The sequence below is a fragment of the Rhineura floridana genome, chromosome 14 (genome assembly GCF_030035675.1).
Source record: "Rhineura floridana isolate rRhiFlo1 chromosome 14, rRhiFlo1.hap2, whole genome shotgun sequence".
Classification (NCBI taxonomy): Eukaryota; Metazoa; Chordata; class Lepidosauria; order Squamata; family Rhineuridae; genus Rhineura; species Rhineura floridana.
Window position 1 is genome coordinate 36,634,989 of NC_084493.1, and position 22,020 is coordinate 36,657,008.

General features: G+C 46.4%; 1 protein-coding gene across 8 annotated transcripts in view; it reads left to right on the forward strand.

The window, feature by feature from the left end:
- Nucleotides 1-22,020, forward strand: part of TLN2 (talin 2) — a 232,395-nt gene that overhangs the window by 114,092 nt on the left and 96,283 nt on the right. For 7 of the 8 annotated variants that reach the window (XM_061595996.1, XM_061595999.1, XM_061595994.1 and 4 more), the window contains exons 10-18: nucleotides 2,065-2,220; nucleotides 4,694-4,795; nucleotides 7,569-7,645; nucleotides 9,060-9,240; nucleotides 10,611-10,724; nucleotides 12,646-12,754; nucleotides 13,648-13,856; nucleotides 20,327-20,425; nucleotides 20,788-20,955. In XM_061595996.1, coding sequence (XP_061451980.1) covers nucleotides 2,065-2,220; nucleotides 4,694-4,795; nucleotides 7,569-7,645; nucleotides 9,060-9,240; nucleotides 10,611-10,724; nucleotides 12,646-12,754; nucleotides 13,648-13,856; nucleotides 20,327-20,425; nucleotides 20,788-20,955 — 1,215 coding nt within the window. The remainder of the gene's footprint in view (nucleotides 1-2,064; nucleotides 2,221-4,693; nucleotides 4,796-7,568; nucleotides 7,646-9,059; nucleotides 9,241-10,610; nucleotides 10,725-12,645; nucleotides 12,755-13,647; nucleotides 13,857-20,326; nucleotides 20,426-20,787; nucleotides 20,956-22,020) is intronic. The other variant, XM_061596002.1, reaches the window with a different exon arrangement.

Sequence of the window (22,020 nt, forward strand, 5' to 3'; positions counted from 1 at the left end):
TCAAAAAACAAAACAAAACAAAACAAAACAAATTAATAACTAATACAATAAAATAAAATGTTGACTTCCGATTTGTCGCAGATCAGTTATAGATCTATAATATATAACAAACCTGTCTCTTAATACATTACAAAATCACTTTCCTCCAGTAGTTATCTTAATTAATCATCAAATCTCATTAACATTACTTTATTCTTTCCGCAAAAAGTCAAAGAGAGGCTTCCACTCCTTGAGAAATATATCCATCGATTTTTCTCCAAATAAACATGTCAATTAATCCATCTCATCAAGTCTGCTAGGTCCAGTAGTTTCCATAGCCATTCTCAGTGTTAATTCCATCTTCCATCTCCATCCTTGCACCCATAATAATCTTGCTGTCATAGTCATAGTAGTCATATAATAAAAGTCTGATAGGAATTTCTTTCATCACAAATATTTCCTTGCCATCAATTCCGAATGTACCACTGAAACGTTGTTGTAAAGCTGCATCTCTGCTCCTCCTTTCCACAGAATGCACCATCACATCTCCCGAGAGTTTTTCCATTGTCACACATCTGGAATTAATTCTGTAAACTTTCTCCATTTCAAGTTCCATCAAATCCTTCCAATCCAGGAATTTTTTTGAACCGTTGATATCTTTATCTCTAATCTCTTCACCAATTCCTTCAAGGACAGCGCTGAATTCCAAACAGTGATATTTGTCTCCAGGATCCATCACAGCCATAAAATCCAAATCTTTTTCCAAGTCTATATTTGATATATCTATCCCAATCTCCAGGGCTTGAACCTTTCCTTTAATTTTTCTTTCATCTTCTTTTATTTGTCCAGCCGTATCTTTGGTCTCATCCACCTCCCCTCTCACAGAATCCTGAATTTCCATCAGCTCCTGTCTCATTTTGCCAAATTCACTTTTCATCTCTTGTCTGCTCTGTCTCAGCTCCTGTCTCACCAGTTTAATCTCATTCATTATTTTCTGAAACATATCTAAATAGAGAACCCCTTCCTGTACATCCAGGGTCTCAGCCACCTTCTTGATTGTCATTCTTAACTATTCCCAAGCAAAGAACAGTTTATTTCTTTTTCCAGTCACAAAGGAGTTAATCCTCCAAGCCTGCTGACATCACCCTCTAGACAGCACAAACCGCCTTATCTCTTATGTGTCCAAAAGTGCAAAACAAATTTAGTTCACAGCATCCAAAAAATTAATGGCATAAAAAGTAAGCAGATTCGTCAAAAAAAAAAAGTAGACCAGAAAAAAATAGTCTCAAATGTCATAAAATCAGATTTCCTCTTTAGATTAGTTGCCCCTCATCCATTTATATCTTTAAAATGCTCAATTCCATGCCAGCTTTTTGCAATAAAAAACAAAGATAGGCTATTTCGATTTTCTTCCTCCTTAATTCCGTGTATATGAGAGAAAGTTATAACTCACCCAGGGATTCTTTGTTGCCGATCCTTTAACAAATCTCTTTTATTGTAACGATAACAAAATGATAAGAGTAGATAGAAGAATGCTTGCCTGTTAGAATACGTTTTTCTTTAAAGAAAAAAAAAGTCTTGCTTAATCAGTTTGAGCTTGCTTGAAATTCCTGGCTCCGTCCGACGTTGCTGGCAGGTCCTTCGTTCCTAATGAATTCAAGTCCCCCAACAAACACAACGAAGCTTGTGGATAATCTCTTCGTTTCTCCCTTGCCTGGGAGAAAGTTTTTACCAGTCAAAAAAAAACCTTTTGGCTGGTTTTAAAACTGAAAAAGCTTCCTCTGAGACGAGAGCTCGCCTCGGAGGCAGGCACAAGCGAAGCAATCCTTCCCGGAAGTCAAAATATCAAACCTTCTTAGAGGTTCTCATGACAGGTGGCTTTAGGACCCGCACATATTAAAAAGTTACATTAAAAATAAAAATATACAATAAAACCAGTAATTTAAAAACAATAACACTGAAATTACATGTTAAACCTGCATGCTTAAATTGTTAGGTTCCTTTTGCCAACAAAAGTTCAGGCCACAGGTTTGCCACCCAGGCTGTAAACGGAGACTTGCATCAGCGCCAGTTCTTCCTTCACAGGAGAAAATGAAGGGGAAGAACAAGCTGGTCCCTCGTTTGCTTGGTATCACCAAGGAGTCGGTGATGCGTGTGGATGAGAAGACCAAGGAGGTCCTGCAGGAGTGGCCGCTGACGACCGTGAAGCGCTGGGCAGCCTCGCCAAAAAGCTTCACTCTGGTAATCACTTGATGTGTGGAAAATGAAATGGATGGAAAGGACCCTGTTATGATGATGGAGCTTCCTCTCCGATGGTCAATCTGCTCTTGGCAGAGGTCATGGGGTCTAAAGCAAGGATGATGTTGGACTTCAACTCCCATTGGCCCGCATAGCCAATTTCCAGAACGAGGGGAATAGCAGCCTGGCATCATCTGCAGAGCCACAAGTTCATTGGAGTAAAACTGTCCCAGTTTTTCAGCCCCTTTTGGCTAGGATTAGCCAGTTTAGGCAAATGTCAAGCACTCTGCATACTGCTCGTTTTCTTACCTGATGCTGCCACAAGCCCTGGTCTTCCAGCCTGGGCTGCCATGTTGCAGACATGGCTATACACTTGTGAACAAAACAGTGGGCAAACAAACTCTCAGGCTGGGCTCTCTCTAGGAATTGCCACTTTTTTTTTTACTTTCATGTGGCAGCTAAGGGAAGGTCATAGCTCAGTGGTGCAGAGGACATGCTTTGCATGCAGAAGATCCCAAGTTCAGTCCCTAGCATCTCCTGCTAGGGCTGGGGGAATTTCCAGCCAAAATCCTTGGAGGCGTCTTTAGTGGCTCTGTTTTCATTCACTATTTTCGCCGCTGCAAAGATGCCGCTGCTGCAGTCACACCACTGCCAAAGTTGGTATGTAGCTACACCAACAAAAAAAGGACCAAAGAGAAAAGGCTTTGACGGGTGGGCTTGCTCCTAGCCTACACACCAGGGGTTCATCACTCCTTCTAGAAAGCCACTGCCAGTCAGTGTAAACAGTGCACGTCTGATGAGCAGCCTTCCAGGGGCTGCATGCCAGGGGTGGGCAGGGCCAGAGGGAAAAGTGGGTGGAGCAACAGACTCTTTATTCTGTACAGTAGACTGTCCTGTTCAGAGCGGGATTCACGAGGCTGAGACGCAGGTGCAATTAAGTCTTGTTCTATTAAAGTAAAGGATACATCAAAAGCAGTGCGCTTCATAGAAACCTCTAAGCTAGCTCACTAAAATTCCCTAACTGCACTCTAGACATGCTCTGCAACGTGTGAAGAAAGTTGACTCAGCAGCTCAAGCCAGAGAGCTGCCATCTTAAGTAGGAAAAGTTTTAGGTCGTAATCTCTGGCTCCTTCGCAAGTCCTGCCTCTGTCCTGTCTGCTTCTGGTGGCGTCGAGAGCGGGGTGATGGGGTGTGTGCTTCCAACTGCTCGTCCGCAAGAACCGTCTCCTTAGCAACTGGCTCAAGGTCAGGGGCCGGTGACACTCTTGAGGCATTCCGAGAGCCACTTGGTGAGGGGGGAGTCAATGCCCCCTCTGAAATATCTGCCAACGGCTCGTCCGACCTGTCTGGGGGCGGCGCACTCTCCTCTTCGGAGACCGCGCCATCCATGGGAATTGGCCTGGAGTCAACTTCACTCCCCCTCCCAGGGTCTTGCTGAGACTCAACAACTCCTTGGTCTTCCGCGCCTTCTGACAGCTGAGAAACCTGAAACTCATGTCTTCCCTTTCCCTGGCCCTCGTGGGGGAGTGGAGGCTCAACATAGGCCCATTCCAGCTGCACACAAGTCAGAGGTTGCTATGCGCACCAATCAAAGGCAGAGACAACTGCCAGCCAGGCAGTAGCACTTGAGGGAGATGCTGGAGCCGGGTCCGCAAGGGCTGCTGCCTGGGGAGAGTCCCAAGGGCCACACAGAGAGACCTGGAGGGCTGCATTTGACTCCCAGGCCTGAGATTCCCCCCCCCCGCCAGGATACATAATACTGAGCGAGGTAGCCAGGGGTCTGACTCTGAATGAGGCAACGTATTGGCGGTATTCAATGAATGAAAAAGGGGGCCCTGCTGTGTAGGGCCTGCATGTGTGATCATGCAAACCTCAAGCTTATCCCATAGAAAGCTCCTGATACCAGGCCAGACTTCTTCGCCATCTCACCTGCCATTGTCTAATCTGGCGGCAACTCGGATGGCTCCAAGACGCTTTGCTGCCTGGAGTGGAGCTCAAGCGGCACTCTTCCGCCACCACCCCAACTAAGGCCAACACTTTATAAAGAGCCTTGCCACATCATTCAGACACCAATTCCTTCCCTCATCTGTCTGTCCCTTGGGGTGCTATCTGCAGTTGTTTGGCCCTGCAACCTGCTCAAGAGGCTGGTGATGATTGGACCTGGGATCTTCTGGATGAAGGGCAGGTGCTCTTCTGCCCCATGAGCTCTGCCCCTCTCCTGTGCCCCACTAGATGGGAAACTGCTGTGCCCACTCTGTGTGTGAGCCAGATCCTGGAATAAAATAAAAGCGGCAACCTTTCCTGGAAGCTAAGGTAGCCTGAGTAAACCAAGGCTGGTGTTTAATTCGGAGGACCGTGCTTTAAGATTTGCCCGGCTTGTCTGTCCTTGAGCATTTACTCTCTGCTTCCATTTCACATCTGTAGAATGGTGCTAATAATGAGTGATCTTGAAAGCACCAACATCTCATTTCCTTAGGATTTTGGCGAGTATCAAGAAAGCTACTACTCGGTACAAACCACTGAAGGCGAACAGATCTCTCAGCTAATTGCAGGTTACATTGACATCATCCTCAAGAAGGTAAATCCTCAGACGTCTTTTGGGAAAATAACATTTTCACGCAGTTTTGTTGAAAGACTTCAGGTGTGAGGATGAGTCTGTGATATTGGCTGGGTTTATGTATCAGTGTAAATAAATGTGAACGCAAACTAAGAGTACTTTGCTGTGTGAGAAAGAAGTTTCTGGCTTTGTCTGGGACTGGATAGGTAGAGCATGGTTCAGCCAAACTTTTTTCCCCCCTCCTAATCTCCCAATGATATTTCCCTTGAGCAATGGTGCCACTAAGGGCCGGACTAGCGGGCAGGGGCCCGGGGCCCTGCACAGGCCAGGGGGTCCCCCAATGCTGCAGCTGGGGGACTGTTATTTTTCTTTTCAACGCTGACTGGCTGTGTAGTAAAAGCACTATGCTCACTTCAGTGGTGCAGAGTTCTCATACCGGCCTCCTGGATTTGCAGCCAGCGTACAGAGAGCTGTGCAGTGCTGAGTGTGAGCTGCTTTGTTGTTGAAGCAACCATTCTCACCCCCACTTCAAGCTCCAGCCTTTTTGGACTGGAGGAAAATGAAGGCTGTGCATCTCTATTTGCCTTGGAGATAAGGGTAGGATCCAGTCAAATTTCACTTTGGGACTTGAGAGAGCTGTGCACTCCTGTTGACGTCTTCCAGGGCAAGAGGTGCTGCCAGGTTTGAAGGCATTCCCAGACTAGGTGCCTTCAGCAGGAAGAGTGGCTCTCAGTCATGCTGTGATTGGGGCAAGGGCTTCCAGGTGCTTCCCAAGAGCATCACCTGCAGCTAAGCCGGCCCATTGGTGGCAGCCTTCAAGCACCTGCCTGCCTCACCATCTCCACTGCTCCTGAGAGGGTCTGAGCCAGCCAGGATCCCAGGGAGGTGCTGTGAGGATGTCCAGTGCTGGGTCAGGGAGGTCCAAATCCAATGATTCCTCAGGATCATTGGCAGCAAGGAGATTTTTTTTCTTTTTACAAATTAAGACCCCCAGAATTCAGCATGTTCTGTTCCAGTTGTCTTCAATCAAAGTAAAGCTGTGACTAGTCAGGACAGACAAAACAAAGGACTTCTTCATGCAGCTCACAATTAAACTATGGAATTTGCTCCCACAGGAGGCAGTGATGGCCACCAGCTTGGATGGCTTTGTAAGAATTCATGGAGGATAAGGCTATCAATGGCTATTAGTCATGAAGGCTATGCATGGTCAGTGGTGGTACGCTCCCAAATAGCAGTTGGTTCTGAAACCTCAGGACGGGAGAGTGCTCTTGCAGTCAGGTTCTGGTTCCAGGCATCTGATTGGCCACTGTGAGATCAGGATGCTGCCCTAGGTGGGCCATTGGCAGGATCCAGCAGGTTATTCTTACATTAATGGTAATCAGTGGGTGGCAGTGTGGAGATCTGCTGGTGGGTTCTGCTGCCCTTGCTCCTCCTCTGAGGAGACCTGAGGTTCAAGGTCTGGGCAGTTGTAAAACACACAGTTGTAAAACTCTGGTTAAGATGTTGAGTTATATTCACAGACTGGGGCCTAGAAGAAGTGGGCACCCAGTTCAGTGCTCCCATGAGGATGTATGATGGCCCTTTATGTCATGTTGCTAAACGCCTTGGAGACTAAGGAGCGTTCTGCTGTACAAAGCAAAACAGATCTCCAGCCTCTGGGCGCACTTGGAGTAGCTCTTTGGATCGTGGCCAAGAAAAATTAAATGCCATAAACCCCAAGGAACTGCAGAATTTAAGCCGTCAGGCTATTGCGCTCCACAAAGGAGAATTCTGCTGTGTGCTGCCCAAATGCCTGAACTACATGTCCAGTGATAGTTCCAACTACCTGCCAAATAACCGCAAAGCAGTGGGGCAAGTTGGCACCAAGGAAATTGTGGGTAGAAGGCTGCATGCTTAACCCCTCTCCTGTCCTCCATGCTGCCCTAACCCTCCAGCCAGGGTTCCGGATGTGTGTGGACAGAGAGAGAGAGAGAGAATCATAGGAAAAGAGGCTTTTGTAGGGAGATTAATGTGGGGAGGGGGAATAGCAGGTGGGGAAAAGGCGAAATGTGTCCCTCAGCCCACTGGTTCTCTGCTTCAGCCACCTTTTCACCCCACTGCTTTGCAAGTGTTCACAGACCCAACTCTGCTGCCAAATGTGTAGATCTAGTCCAGCGGTCACTACGATGGCACCCACTGAGGTCTTCCCTGGTGCTCACAAAAACTTGAGCCCCCATTACTCATTGCCCCCTTTGTCATGAGATGGTGAGGGTGGTTACCTTTTCTTCTCCTGAAAAGTTCACACAGCTGAAGGAGGAAGTTGGAAGAGTGACACTCTTTCCCACTTCCTCTTTCATCTCTGTGTTTTTGAATGCTCAGCTTTATTGTACTGAATCTGAATTCTACAAAAGCTGTGTGTGACTGTGTGTGCGCGCCCGCGTGTGCTTTCTCTCCTGTCTTTCAGGGGTGGGGTGGGGACAAGCAGAGTGTGTGGCACCAACAGCTCTCAATCAAAAACTGGGCCTAAAAAGTTGGTGATCTCTATTCTAGCCAATGGGTCCTGGAGAATTGGTGAGCATGTGGGCAGGTAGACATCTCCATGCAGCAGGATGTGAACAGAACAAACATGAGGACATAATGATGCATGTCTGTGGGCAAAGTGATACTCAGGCTGCTTAATGTGGAGTCTGCAGACAATAGATTCAGGGTTGGGTCCCAGCGGTTTAGGACAAGCAACTTTTAGCATGCAAAATGGGATGAATTTATGAAGATAAGGTAACAATGGAAGGCCTCTTGGATCTCTCCTCTTCTGCAGAAGCAAAGCAAGGACCGGTTTGGACTGGAAGGGGATGAAGAATCTACAATGTTGGAAGAATCTGTATCGCCTAAAAAGTACGTTCCCACATGTGGCAGTGAGCAGTTCCACACTGAAGTAGCAAAGTGTCAAATGGCCAGATCCGAGAGCCTGGAAGACCTGACGGGAAAACGTGTCTCTGCTGGAGTCACTAAAGTGGTTTTTGACTAAGCATTATTCTTTCATCCTTAATTTTACCCATTAGCGATAAGGGAATAAGGATGCAGTCCTGTCCCTACTTACCTCTGAGGGAGACCCATTGAATTAAATAGGACTTGCTTCTGAGTAGATACGGTTAGGATTGCAGTGTTGTTGTTATTAAATAAATAATTAAGCAGCAGCACTAAGTGGCCTGCACCCATTGCTATTAATATTTTGCCTGTTGCCCCACCTCTTTGTGAGTGCCTTCTGGTACACTGAGGACTTGCACAATGGCTAGAGCATGGACTGAAGACCATTTGGATGCTGTGAACAAAGCGGGGATGGGAAGAAGGTAGATGGCTGATCTGCTGGTAGATCTCTGGGTGCTTTGCCATAGAGTGGTAAGGTTTTGTAGGCTTTTCCCTTCAAAATGAGTGCACTAATGAAGAAAGCTTAGCGGGAAATCCAGAGTGGATGTTTCTGTGAAAAGACAGAGAGTTCAGTTTTGGGACTGAACACAAATACCTGAGTTGAGCATTCTGTTCCTCAGTTCCCCCTATCTAAGCTGCCATTTTGTGCCTGACTTCAGGAATAAACAAAGTAGATTGCAAAAGCCTGTAGTCTTCCCCTAACTTGCTATTTCAACACTCATGATGATCTCAGCTTTTTGTGTGTGTGTTGAAATGCCGTTTGCACCACTGGGCGTATTGTTTTTATTCACTTGAAATAGCACCAGTATTTTTATTTATTTTTTGCATGCTGTTTATGTTGCAGTTTCTTTTTCCCACATCAGTGCCATGGCTTTTGTAGTTTCTGGGTAGCATGAGTTCAAATGAATTCCAAGTTTAATTTTGCATTGTGAACTTGTCAGCCAAGAAGCAGCAGCACAAGGGAGGGCTGGGTTGGCTTGCATCTCTCCGTGTGTGCTTGGGGAAATGTGGCACAGGGAGAGGCCATTGGCACTTCCTCCTCTGCTCTGCCTCCGCTACATTAATGTGGAGCCAAGCACAAACCTTCCCTGGCATGTGGCCCTGGAAGGTTGCCTCCAAGAGTATGCAGCCCTTGGGCTGAAAAATGTTCCCCACCCCTGCTGTAGACAGCCAGTGTAGCTGGAGAACCTGGGTTCAATGCTCCGTTGAACCACAAAGATTTCACTGGAGCCTTTGGCCAATCACTATCTGCCAGCCTAACACGCTTTGCAGGGGCAGGGGGATGATTTCTGCTGCTTCTTAAAGGAAGGACAGGGTTAAAAAACACATTTTTTTTAAAAAAAAGAAATTCCAGAGGCCGATCCTATGCTCTCCTTTGCAGATCGACTATCTTGCAGCAGCAGTTCAACCGAACGGGAAAGGTGGAGCATGGCTCCGTTGCGCTGCCGGCTGTCATGCGTTCAGGCTCCACTGGACCAGAGACATTCAACGTTGGCAGCATGCCTTCTCCCCAGCAGCAGGTGGTAGTTGGCCAAATGCACAGGGGGCACATGCCTCCCTTGGTAAGCAACCCCCAGAAATGTCCTTTGCTGGGGGGAGTTTGTATGTTGATATTGTATGCAAATATATCTGCACTGAACCTTTTCCTGTGACCACCTGGCTCCCCCTCCCCCAGAACAGCTCTTTCAGAGACACATTTTTGGGTGTAGGTGGAGAAGGGTGTTAGGACCCTAAGAAGCCACCTCATACCAGGTCAGACTGTTGCTCCATCTAGCCAGCTCACTGACTTGGGCTGTGCTTCACTTTGGAACACTGACTGTGGACCGTCATATAAAGATAAGCGGTGGTTTGTGTCACGAGTGCATAAGAGTTAAAACTCTGAATTGATTGATTTCCTCCACCTCTTTACTGGCTTCATTTTTGCGTTAGGCATCTGAAAGCTAAGAAGTTAAAGAAAATGTCAGCTGAGCTTATGTTTCTTGCTGTCACCGCCAGCCCAAGGTCGTTATTCCCAATTGGATGGTACACTGAGAACACTGGGACATTCCATCAGTTGAGTGTTCCCTGGTGTACCCTTTTGAAGTATACAACAATCAGGATTCAGAAATGTTTGCTGATGAACCTGGTGCAGTGCAAGGACTCTGGGGGCAGTGGCTCCATTCAGTGGAGCAGTGGAATCTGCTCCAGGTTTTAGTCTGAACTTTCAAGAGCTGTCCAAGGTGCTTCAGCAAAACTCAGAGCGCATTGCACTGCCCCGCTGACATGGAGCCACCAGCAGCCACTGTCTGGGGAAATTTTCCCAGATGAGAGATTCAAAGCCATGTTTGCATCTCTCCACTGAGAAGAAGCATCATGCCCACCTGTCACAAATAGCCTTTGTACTTGATGTACTTTGTACATTCTTCCTCTGTTTTCCCACGGACACACACAAAGAGAAAAGTGTAAATGAGGGGTGGAGAGCCTCGGACACATGTGCCAAATATGCACCCCTCCCGGCCTCTCTGTCCAGCCCTTGGGACTATCTCCCCTCACCTTCCCTGTTCCATGTCCCTCTTGACTGCTTTTGCCTGGCTGGCATGTGGCCAACACACTCTCTCTTCATGAGGCAATTATAATTACGATGATGGCCAGCCTCTCGCTCTCCCCCCCACCCCTATGCATATATTATCTCTTTCTCTAAACGTTTTTGGCAGATTTCATTGTTGTAGAATCCACTTCTAAAATCACCCCGATTCTTCTGTCCTGAACTGGTGGGACAGCTCCTTCAGCACATACTCAGCTCGTTCCTGTTGCTCTTGAGTCTTTGGCCTTGTTGTTTTGCAGCGTACTCCTTGTCGGTGGGGACGAGGAGGAGCCTTTTTCTGAAAATCTGCCCAAGAGTGTAGTGCTTGCGAACTGCCCCTGACATCCTTGCTCCCCCCTTTCTTCCCAGACCTCTGCTCAGCAGGCCTTGATGGGAACAATCAACACCAGCATGCACGCCGTCCAGCAAGCGCAGGCCGACCTCACTGAAGTGGATAACCTTCCACCTTTAGGAAATGACATGGTAAGTTCAGCCAGTGGGCAGTAGGGAGGAGTGAGGCACACCTTTCAGAAATCCAGAGCCAGCCCTGCTGTTAAGCAGGGTGAGGTAATTGCTTCAGGAGGCAGAAGCTTTGGGGGCGACAGTGGTGGCAGACCTTGGCAATTCTCCTCCATTAGAGATTGGAGCTGTCTCTGCACAGGGCCAGCGACACACCCCTTAAACTTGCCTGTTGCCCCATTACCAGTGTTGAAATGGGAATCTTCTGCCAGAGCAATCAGCTTCAGAATGTGGATTTCGGGATGGAGGTGCTCATCTTATCCTTTGCCTTAGGTGGCAAAATGTCTTTGGCTGGCCCAGCAGATATCAGTTTGAGATAGGCTTTGTGACAGCTTGCTCCTTTTTCCTTGTGTGCAGATACTTATCCTGTATTTTGAAAGGAAAATATGGAAGAATAAGAAAAAAGAGAAATTCCATGCTAGGGATCATTGGGAATTGAAAATAAAACTGCCGATATCATAATGCCATTAGGTAAATCTATGATGTGGCTGTGTTTGGAATAGTGTGTACAGTTCTGGTCGCCTCACCTCAAAAAGGATATTGTAGAGCTAGAAAAGATTCAGAAAATGGCAACCAAAATGATCAGGGGGATGGAGCGACTCCCCAAAGAAGAAAGGCTGCAGCATTCAGGGCTTTTTAGTTTAGAGAAAAGGCAAGTAACAGGTGACATGGCAGAGGGGTATAAACTTATGCATGGCGGGAGGAAGTGTAGAGAGAAAAGCTTTTCTGCCTCTTTGATAACACTGGAACTCGTAGTCATCCAACGAAGCTGAATGTTGAAAGATCCAGAATAGACAAAAGAAAGCGTTTCTTCACGCAGCACGTAGTTAAACTCTGGAATTTGTTCCCACAGGAGGCAGTGAGGGCCACCAACCTGGATGTCTTTAAAAGAGGATTAGACAAATTCATGGACGACAAGGCTATCAGTGGCTACTAGCCGCAATGGGTCTGTTCTGCTCCCGCTGTCAGAGGCAGTAAGCTTCTGAACGCCTGATGCTGGAAACCGCAGGAGGGGAGAGTGCTCTTGTGCTCAGGTCCTGCTTGCGGGCGTCCCTTTGGGGCATCTGGCTGGCCACTGTGAGAACAGGATGCTGGACTAGATGGGCCACTGGCCTGATCCAGCAGGCTCTTCTTATGTTCTTCACAAACATGCTCTTTCTCCTGGATGCAAAGCAGTCTTAAATCTGGTAATTCTCAGCAGGCAGTTGGATATCCCTCCCTGTAAGGAACTCCTGGATTCACCCATGGATGAAGGAGCCCTTCTCATTGGCTCTTAGGAGCAGGGGTGGGTGGGATCTTTTTTCTGGACAGCTCTTATTTGTGTAAACAGGATTTGTGCAGGAGAACTTACTGTGCATTGTGCCCTGCTGGGAGGTCAGACCTGTCTGCCTCCTTGGGGACTGCTGCCCTGAATGACACTCAGCATCCGCTTGTCTAAGAGAGCTTTCTTGCCTGCATCATGGCCTCCTCTGAGTAGGATTGGGCAGATCCTCCTGTTTCATCCCCGCTGACGCTCAGTCATAGATCTTTTCCATTGTATTTTGTTCAGATTTATTGAAAGAACACATAAACCATCTACATTTAAATTGTACACAACCCCCTGAAATATGCAGTTTTCAACATATTTCTATAAAATAAATGTTTCTACTACAAATGCCTACTTCTTATGTACCAGAACTGCATTGCGAAATCCAGAAAAATGCACAATCTGATTGGGAGTTGGGTTCTGATCCATGATCAAGTTTGGAACTGCTGAATCGGGTCAGTCCACTACAAACATTGGACAGAACAAACTCCTCCCCCGTCCCCACCTCTCATTTGGGCTCTCCTGCCCTCCCTGAAGAATGCCTCTTCCAGGTGACTCTGACTTTCCTGTGCTTTCTAGGCCTCCAGGGTTTGGGTGCAGAATAAAGTGGATGAATCCAAACACGAAATACACTCTCAGGTTGATGCCATCACTGCAGGAACTGCTTCCGTCGTGAATCTTACAGCAGGTAACATGGCAGCAGCTGATCGTGCCAGAATGCTTTTGGATGTGTGGATTTCTTTGTGATGTTATGCTGGCTTATGGGATATTTGAGAGTCTCCTGTTCTCCAGGTGATTAAGGTCCTTTATGGGGAAGAAATGGGAGACTAAGGGCTGATTCAGATAGAATGCTAAACCATGGTTAGGCACTACACAAAGAACCCTTAAGAAGATAGGAGGCTGCCTTAGACCAGGTCAGAGTCCTCTTGGTTTGCAGGGCAAATACAAACCGTGGATTGCCAGTTCCACATAGTTCAACTCCTGGCAGAAAACTTTAATTCATCAGGTTTACCTGGGATCTTTGCCGATGATCTCTTAAATCCTCCTTGTTCTTTTGCAGGAGGACATGCTTTGTTTTAAGCAGAGCTTGGAAAAGTTACTTTTCCAAGCTCTGGTTTTAAGTTTAGTTCAGTTCATTTTTATAACCTGCTTTTTCTATTAAGAAATAACCAAAATGTCTATAAAGAAGAATGTAATATAACAAAAATAAAACTATGGCTCCATTAAAACAATAAACAACACTTGTCAAGCCATCAAGAGTTAAAACGCCAAGAGGCAGTGACGCAGAGTCAGAGAACGTCACCCCAGCCGGAATTGGCAATGGTGATGGATGATGGGAGTTGTAGTCCAACAACGTCTAGACCGCATCAGGTTGGGGAAGGCTTCTATGGGATATAGGCTAGGGATAGGAGACCTGCAGACCTCCCAATGCTGGTGGATATCAACAACTTCTGGAATGTGCCAAGTTCCCAAATCCTGCCTTAGCAAAAATAAAATCATTTGTTATCTGGTCTCTGTGTTGGCTTTAGAGGCTTTTTTCACTTTCTGACACATCCATGGCTGACTCTTCCTGTTTGGCAGGTGATCCAGTTGACACTGACTACACTGCTGTGGGATGCGCAATCACCACCATCTCTTCAAACCTCACCGAAATGTCCAAAGGCGTCAAGCTTCTTGCTGCACTCATAGATGATGAAGTGGGGAGTGGGGAGGACTTACTGAAAGCTGCTCGAACGCTAGCAGGGGCTGTTTCAGACTTGCTGAAGGCTGTGGAGCCAACATCAGGAGAGGTGAGACCAAAGAGCCATTCATAATTACAGAGCAGAAACGCAGAGTTTTGGCATGGGATATTAAGGACCAAATATGTTGAAAACTGAAAAACTGCACAACTTTTTTAGGATGCTACCCAATAGCAAGCTGACCTAACCCCTGTTAAAGGATAGTATAGAGCAGGGGTCACCAACATGGTGCTTTTCTGATCACCTTTCCCTAACCTGGTGCCCTTCTAAATATTGCTGGACAACAAACCCCATTGTTCTCCCTGACCATTAGCCATGCTGGCTGGAGCTGATGGCCGATGGAGTCCAACAGTCTCTGGAGGACACCACAATGGCCAATCCTGGTGTAGAGAGTGATTTTTGCCGTGAAAGTGATTTGAGTCTCCTTGCCTTCCCCCGGACTCCCCAGAATGGCTTTCCTCAGGTCTGCTTCTTACTAGATCCTGTCTTGAAACCAATATTCAGTGCTTCAGCGCTCTCTCTCCCTCCCCCATATGAGTTCCTAGCTATCAACTTACCCTTTGGAACTCTCTAGAATTTCACGAATTGGGGCATGAATTGGGAATTTCCCCATGTTCACCTCCAGGCCCAGTGCCAGCGGGCAGCCAGGTGAGGTACAGGCCAAGGGCCCCGGTGGCTCAGAAGGGCCTCTTCTTAGAATGGGGCTAGGAGGGTGGAGCTCCTGTTCTGTGATCTGTGGCAGTGTCAGGTTGCAGGGCATGATTTGCAGCCAGGCCAGTGCTGCCGCGGATCGCAGAGTGGGAGCTCCACCCTCCCAGGCAGCACTCCCAGGCTACCACATGCATACCTCCCACCACCCAAGACATAGCAATGCAGGAGGTGGGGCTGCTGGGCCTATTTAAGCTCATGCCGACTGCTCTGAGCAGGGGGTGTTGTTGGGGAGCACCACAATGGGCCGGGCCTGCAGCACTCTGGTGCCCAATGGCACAGTCATGCCTGGCGCTAGCCTGCCCAGTTCAACCTGGGGCCCACATATACAACTGGACAAGGTTTCTGTTAGGCCACAGATGGTCAGAGCTGTATTTTCCCCATCGGAATTCACATTCTGAGTCCTATATGTGTATCAAGATTCACAGATGCACATGTTTATAATTCCTTTCCTGAAATTTAGCATCACATTTGATATACTGAAAGAAATCCTCAAAACAAGAAATTGTTTTTCTTTGGGTCTTGCCATGAACATTAGTTTTGGTTTTGAAGGTCAGTGTTTAAATTTGAATATTCATAGAACATAACGAGGTTTCAGCAGTCTGGTAATGAATTAAGCATTTTCATGTTTCCTGATTAGAGAGACGCAGGTGGGTAGGGCTTTTCCAGATGACCTGTTTATTGAGCATTCATTCTGATTTGTTTGTGTGGAGGTTATGTGAAGTTGCTAATGTTACCATTATCCACACTTTCTAGTGCATTTTTCCATCACTTTTCTTACTACAAAAAGTCATCATTATTATGATTATAATTATTATTTTAGAAGCATGTTTGTTGTGCAAGAGTGCCAAATCTACTTTAACTGTGCAACCTAAATTTACCAGCATACAATTGAATCTCACCCACAAAATAGCGACAGCCTGGAAGTGGCCAGGCATACCAATTTCCAGATTTTTCTAGTAATTAGGAAGTCTTGGACTCATGTGTATATCACTTTCAGGTTTCTAGGTTTTAGAGAAATGCTGTAGCAGTTCTAATACCAAGTGAGTGAGTGAATGTGTGTTAAGTCATGCACAAAGTAAAGGTGGCTATGTAAGCCCATAAGGGAAAAAAATCCAAAATCCATATTGGGGCAATACAATTACTAGGCCAGCCAAGATGTCACAAATTAGTGTGCAAGCTTTTGAGTTCTCCCAAAGAGTTCTCGAAAACCTGAAAGCTTGCACTCAGTTTTGTAACATTTTGGTTGGCCTAATAAAGATATTGCCCTAATATGGAGTTTGGAATGAGTACTACATATTTCTCTCTATGCCATGGTAGTTCTCTCTTGCTTTCCTGGAAATTGATACTCTATCTTGCTTGTGGCAGTGAAGTCACTAATGCTAACTGCCACGGTCATGTTCAGCATGGAATGTTCAGTTGCGCAGGGAACTGAACAGTTTTGAGTCCAATTTCTAGGAAGGAAGGGGAAGCTGTCAATGGAAAGAGAAAAAGAGAGTCAGGCTTAGCCAATACCAGGCCAGGTTCAACTTATGATTGATCCAGTTTCTGAAACATTCTGGCAATCTAGAAAATCTTACTTTCTCTAATAAATCAGAGCAAAAAAATTTCTGCTCTGGATCCTTGCCCCTCGTGGCTAATAAAAGCTAGCAGGAATGGAACAGCCGGATGGGCCAAGGAGGTGATTAATGCCTCCTTACGAAAGGGAGTGGTCCCACTTTGCCTGAAACAGGCGGTGGTGAGACCGCTCCTAAAAAAGCCCTCCTTGGACCCTGACAATTTTAACAACTATAGGCCGGTAGCAAATGTTCCATTTCTGGGCAAGGTTCTAGAGCGCGTGGTCGCTCGCCAACTCCAGGCCCTTCTGGATGAAACTGATTATCTGGATCCATTTCAATCCGGCTTTTGGCCGGGGTTTGGTACGGAAACGGCCTTGGTCGCCCTGTATGATGACCTCTGTCGGGAGAAAGACAGAGGGAGTGTAGCTCTGTTGGTTCTCCTTGATCTCTCGGCGGCTTTTGATACCATTGACCATGGTATCCTTCTGGGGCGACTCGCGGATTTAGGCGTTGGAGGCACTGCTTGGCGGTGGCTGTGCTCCTATCTTGAGAATCGTCTCCAGAAGGTTATGCTTGGGGAGCACTACTTGAGTCCCTGGGTGCTCCAATATGGGGTCCCGCAGGGCTCAGTTCTGTCCCCCATGCTCTTTAATATCTATATGAAGCCGCTGGGCGAGGTCATCAGGAGTTTTGGAGTGCGTTTCCAGCAATATGCTGATGATACGCAGCTCTACTTCTCCTTTTCATCTTCTTCAGGTGAGGCTGTTAATGTACTAAACCGCTGCCTGGCCGCGATAGTGGACTGGATGAGAGCTAACAAACTGAAACTCAATCCTGACAAGACTGAGATGCTGTTGGTGGGGGGGCCCTCTACCCAGATGGTTGATGTCAGACCTACCCTAGATGGGGTTACACTCCCCCTAAAGGAGCAGGTCCGTAGTTTGGGGGTCTTATTAGATCCGCTCCTGTCACTTGAGGCCCAGGTTGCCTCGGTGGCACGGAATGCGTTCTACCAGCTTCGGCTGGTAGCCCAACTACGACCCTATCTGGACAGGGAGAACCTCGCCTCAGTTATTCACGCTCTGGTAACCTCTAGATTGGACTACTGTAATGCTCTCTACGTAGGGTTACCTTTGAAGACGATTCGGAAACTTCAGCTAGTGCAGAATGCTGCTGCCAGAGTTCTTACTGGGACGAAGAAATTTGACAACATAACACCTATTTTGGCCCAACTGCACTGGCTTCCAATATGTTTCCGGGCCAGATTCAAAGTGTTGGTTCTTACCTATAAAGCCCTTAACGGCATTGGACTGCAATATCTGATGGAACGCCTCTCTCGCTATGTACCTACCCGTTCACTCCGCTCGACGTCTAAAGCCCTTCTCCGGGTCCCAACTCATTGGGAGGCCCGGAGAACAGTAATTAGATCTAGGGCCTTTTCAGTGGTGGCCCCCGAACTATGGAATGCCCTCCCAGATGAGATACGCCTGGCGCCTTCCTTGTTATCCTTTCGGCGCCAGGTAAAAACCTACCTCTTTGCCCAGGCATTTTAATTTTATTTTAATTTAATTTAACTGAAATTGTAATTTTTATTTTATTTTCATTCTACTTTTGTTTTTAAATATGTTTTATAATTGTATGGCGTAATCCACACTTGTTCGTATTTTAAAATGTGGTTTTATCTTGTTGTACACCGCCCTGAGAGCTGTTGCTATAGGGCGGTTTAGAAATGTAATTAAATAAATAAATAAATAAATTTCACATATACGCTCATGGAGTCTGAATTGGCAGTGACTGACCAGGTACAAGACCTTGGGCTTGTAGTCATAGTTCGATGAATATGTTGACTCAATGTGCAGCAGCTGTGAAAAAGGCAAATTCCATGCTAGGGATCATTAGGAAAGGTATTGAAAATAAAATTGCCGATATCATAATACCGTTGTATAAATCTATGGTGTGACTACACATGGAATACTGTATACAGTTCTGGTCACCTCACCTCAAAAAGGGTATTGTGGAGCTGGAAAGGTTCAGAAAAGGGCAACCAAAAGGATCAAGGAGATGGAGCGACTCCCCTACGAGGAAAGATTGCAGCATTTGGGGCTTTTTGGTTTAGACAAAAGGCGAGTATCATAGAATCATAAAATAGTAGAGTTGGAAAGGGCCTATAAAGCCACAGAGTCCAACCCCCTGCTCAATGCAGGAATCCAAGTTAAAGCACACCGGACAGGTGGCTTTCTTGACCTCAGCAAGGCTTTTGACAAAGTGCCCCATGATTTTCTGATTAGCAAGGTAGCTAAATGTGTGCTGGATGGAACAACTATCAGGTGGATCCACAGTTGGCTACAGAATCATACTCAAAGAGTGCTTATCAATAGTTCCTTCTTGAACTGGGGGGAGGTGATCAGTGGGGTACTGCAGGGCCCAGTCCTGCGCCCAGCGCTCTTTAACATTTTTATTAATTTTATTAATGAGTTGGATGAGGAGGTGCATGGAACGCTTATCAGATTTGCAGATGGTACAAAATTGTTACAAAATAGTTGTGTCATCCAGCCCATATTTAGCTAGGTTGCTAATCAGAATATCATGGGGCACTTTGTCAAATGTTTTGCTGAAGTCGAGATATATTATGTCCAGAGCATTCGGTAAGAGGTGACATAATAGAAGTGTATAGAGAAAGTGAACAGAGAAAAACATTTCTCTGTCTCTCGTAACACTAAAACTTGTGGTCTTCCAGTGAAGTTGAATGTTGAAAGATTCAGGACAACAAAAGAAAGTGCTTCTTCACACAGCGCAAAGTTAAACTATGGAATTCGCTCCCACAAGAGTCGATGATCACCAACTGGACATGATGGCTATGCTTTGCCTCCATAGTGAGAGGAAGTTTGCTTCCAAATACTAGTTTTGAGAAATCAGAGTAGGGGAGAGTGTTCTTGCACTCGGGTCCTGCTTGCTGGCTTCCCATGGGCATCTGGTTGGCCACTGTAAGAACAGGATGCTGAACTAGATGTGTCACTGGCCTGATCCAGCACAGCTCTTCTTGTGTTCTTATGCTCATTCAGATAAGTTTAAAACCTTTCACAAGAATAGGCTGGGGACCTAAGACATGATGCAGAGAAGTTTAAGGGACGAGGGAGTTCAGAGGCAAGAAGCCTGAATAAAAGGTGTAAAGTTAATAACTGACTGACAAAGAGTAGCTGAAGAAGGAGAGTTGGGAAAGGCACAAGAAAATATTTGTTTCAGCAATGCTTACACAGGAGAATTTCCTGGCAGATGAAATGGATGATGCCCTACAGCTCATTCAGCACATTTTGGCTAACAGGCCTGCTCTGCCCCGTGTGCCATAATGTGTCCTGTCAATGTTCTGAAGGACGAGTGCTCTGAGAACTTCTCTTCCTTGTAATAGCCTAATAACGTAACCTAACCTGACAAGATAGAGTCTCTGTGGGTGAGTGGTTCCTGATATAAGTCATCAATTGCCTGCTTTGGATGGAGTCATACTCCCCCGGAAAACAGGTTTGTAGTCTGTGGGTACTCCTGGACCCATCTCTGTCCCTAGAGGCACAGGTGATCTCAGTGGCTAGGAATGCCTTTTTACCCACTTCAACTTGTAAGACAGCTGCAGCCATTTCTGGACCAGCATAGCTTGACCACTCTCATCCATGTGCTGGTAAACTCCAGGCTGGATTACTGCAATGCTTTCTATGTGGTGCTGCCCTTGAGGTTGGTCCAGGAAGCTGCTGTTGGTGCAAAATGCAGTTGCTTGTGGCTCAACTGCTCACTAGGGCAGGATATCACCCACATGTCACCCCACTGCTGAAAGGATTACACTGTCTGACAATTAATTACCAGGCTAAGTTCAAGGGTGCTGGTTTTGGTGTATAAAGCTCTGTACAGCTTAGGGCCAGAATATCTGAAAGATCATCTCATTTTTTACATACCCAGCCGATCACTGTGCTCTGCAGGTGAGGGCCTCCTGCAGAGGCCATCTCATCAGGAAGTCTGTTCCACACACTATAAGAATCAGGCCTTTAGCGTTACGGCACATACCCTTTGGAATTCCCTCCCTTTAAATATTAGACAAATGCTGTTGTGGTTGTCTTTTTGGTGCCTACTGAAGTTCTTCCTTATTGGTTGATTGATTGATTGATTGCATTTGTATACCGCCCCATAGCCGAAGCTCTGTGGGCAGTTTACAACAATTAAAAACATTAAAAACAATAATAATTTCCTGTTCCGCTGCTGCCTTCCTAGCCTCGCCAGACAGTCCTGACAGCCGCCGGGAGCATCGGGCAAGCCAGTGGGGATCTTCTCAGGCAGATCGGAGAGAATGAAACGGATGAACGATTCCAGGTGAAGGTGTCACTTGTGCTTCTCCCTTTCCAGTCTGGATTGAGTAGAACATCACTTACGATTTTTTTTAGTCAATTAAAACTTAGCTGGTTAATGCAACCAATTAATCAGTTAAATATTGTGGCTGCAATAGAAGTGTCTTTCAGTTCCATAAGCATATTTTCTATTCTTATCTGTAGCTTTTAGATGATGATGATGATGATTAGCAACAACAGTTTGTATCATTGTAAAAAAAATACTCTTAGCTTTCAGAACATCATGACTTACCCTTCGTGATGATAACATTTTGAGTCTGTGTTGGAGATAAAGCTGAAATAAGCTTGAAACCCTTTTCCTTTCCCTTGGCTCCTCCTTTTCCCCAGGATGTGCTGATGAGTCTTGCCAAAGCTGTTGCCAATGCTGCCGCCATGTTGGTCTTGAAGGCCAAGAACGTGGCTCAAGTGGCTGAAGACGCAGTTCTGCAGAACAGAGTGATCGCTGCTGCTACACAGTGTGCCCTCTCCACCTCCCAGCTGGTGGCTTGTGCAAAGGTGTGATTTGGGTATCAGGGCGCTTCCGGAATATTCTGTCGGTAACCACTTGTCAGGTGACAAGAGGCCTAGATTACGAGAGAAAATGACCCAAACAGTGAAGCATCTGGAGTGAATGAAATGGGGTAGTAAAAGATAAGCATTATTAGATACCTTTCTCATCTCTGGGGAAGTGTTTTGGCACGCAAACTGATTTCTCGATAGATGTTGACATTATTTAGCACAGCCTTCACCAACCTGATGCCTCCAAATGTTGTGGACTTCCGCTGCCATCATCCCTGACGATTGGCCGTGCTGACTGAGGCTGATGGGAGCTGTAGTCTAGCAACATCTGGAGACACCATGTTGGCTACCTCTGAGTGAGGCAGCAGTGTGCGCAATCCCTTTCCCCTCCTCTTCTATATAAATAGAAATAATTAAGAAATGACTAAGTGATTCAGGGAGATGGGAGTGGTGAGCCAAACCCCTTCCTGTCATGGACCTTCCCTCCCTAGCAGCTTCCCCCAAACCCATTTATTTATTCGTTCAGCATATATCCCAGCCTTCCTCCTGGAGGAGCCCAGGGTGGCACACATCAGTGAGAAAACATTTTAAAAAAAACAAAAATGCACACGGTTTAAAAACAGTTCATAACAGTATAAAAACATGTATCATTCGTTCTTCCATCCCTAAATGGGCAATTTGGAGAGGGCGGGGCATCATCTAAAACGGAGATAGGAAGCCTCCAGCCCTCCAGAGGTTGCTGGACTCAAGATCCCTCAAGATTGTATATGTTGCTATGTTTGCCGCCCAGAGAGCTGTTTGCTAGTCGGGCAGAATATAAGCTGAATAAATAAATAAATAAATAAATCCCATAATTGACCATTGGCTATACTGGCTGAACCCAAAAAAAGACTGGGTTTGGCCCAGGGAAGCAGCCAACTACTGATTCTTTTTGCATGGCTTATGAGAGGCTGAACCCAGGTCTTTTCAGAGTGATAGAATCATGGAATTGGAAGTGTCATTGGGGGCATCTAGTCTGACCCCCTGCTCGGTGCAGAAGGCAACTATGATAAATGGCCAACC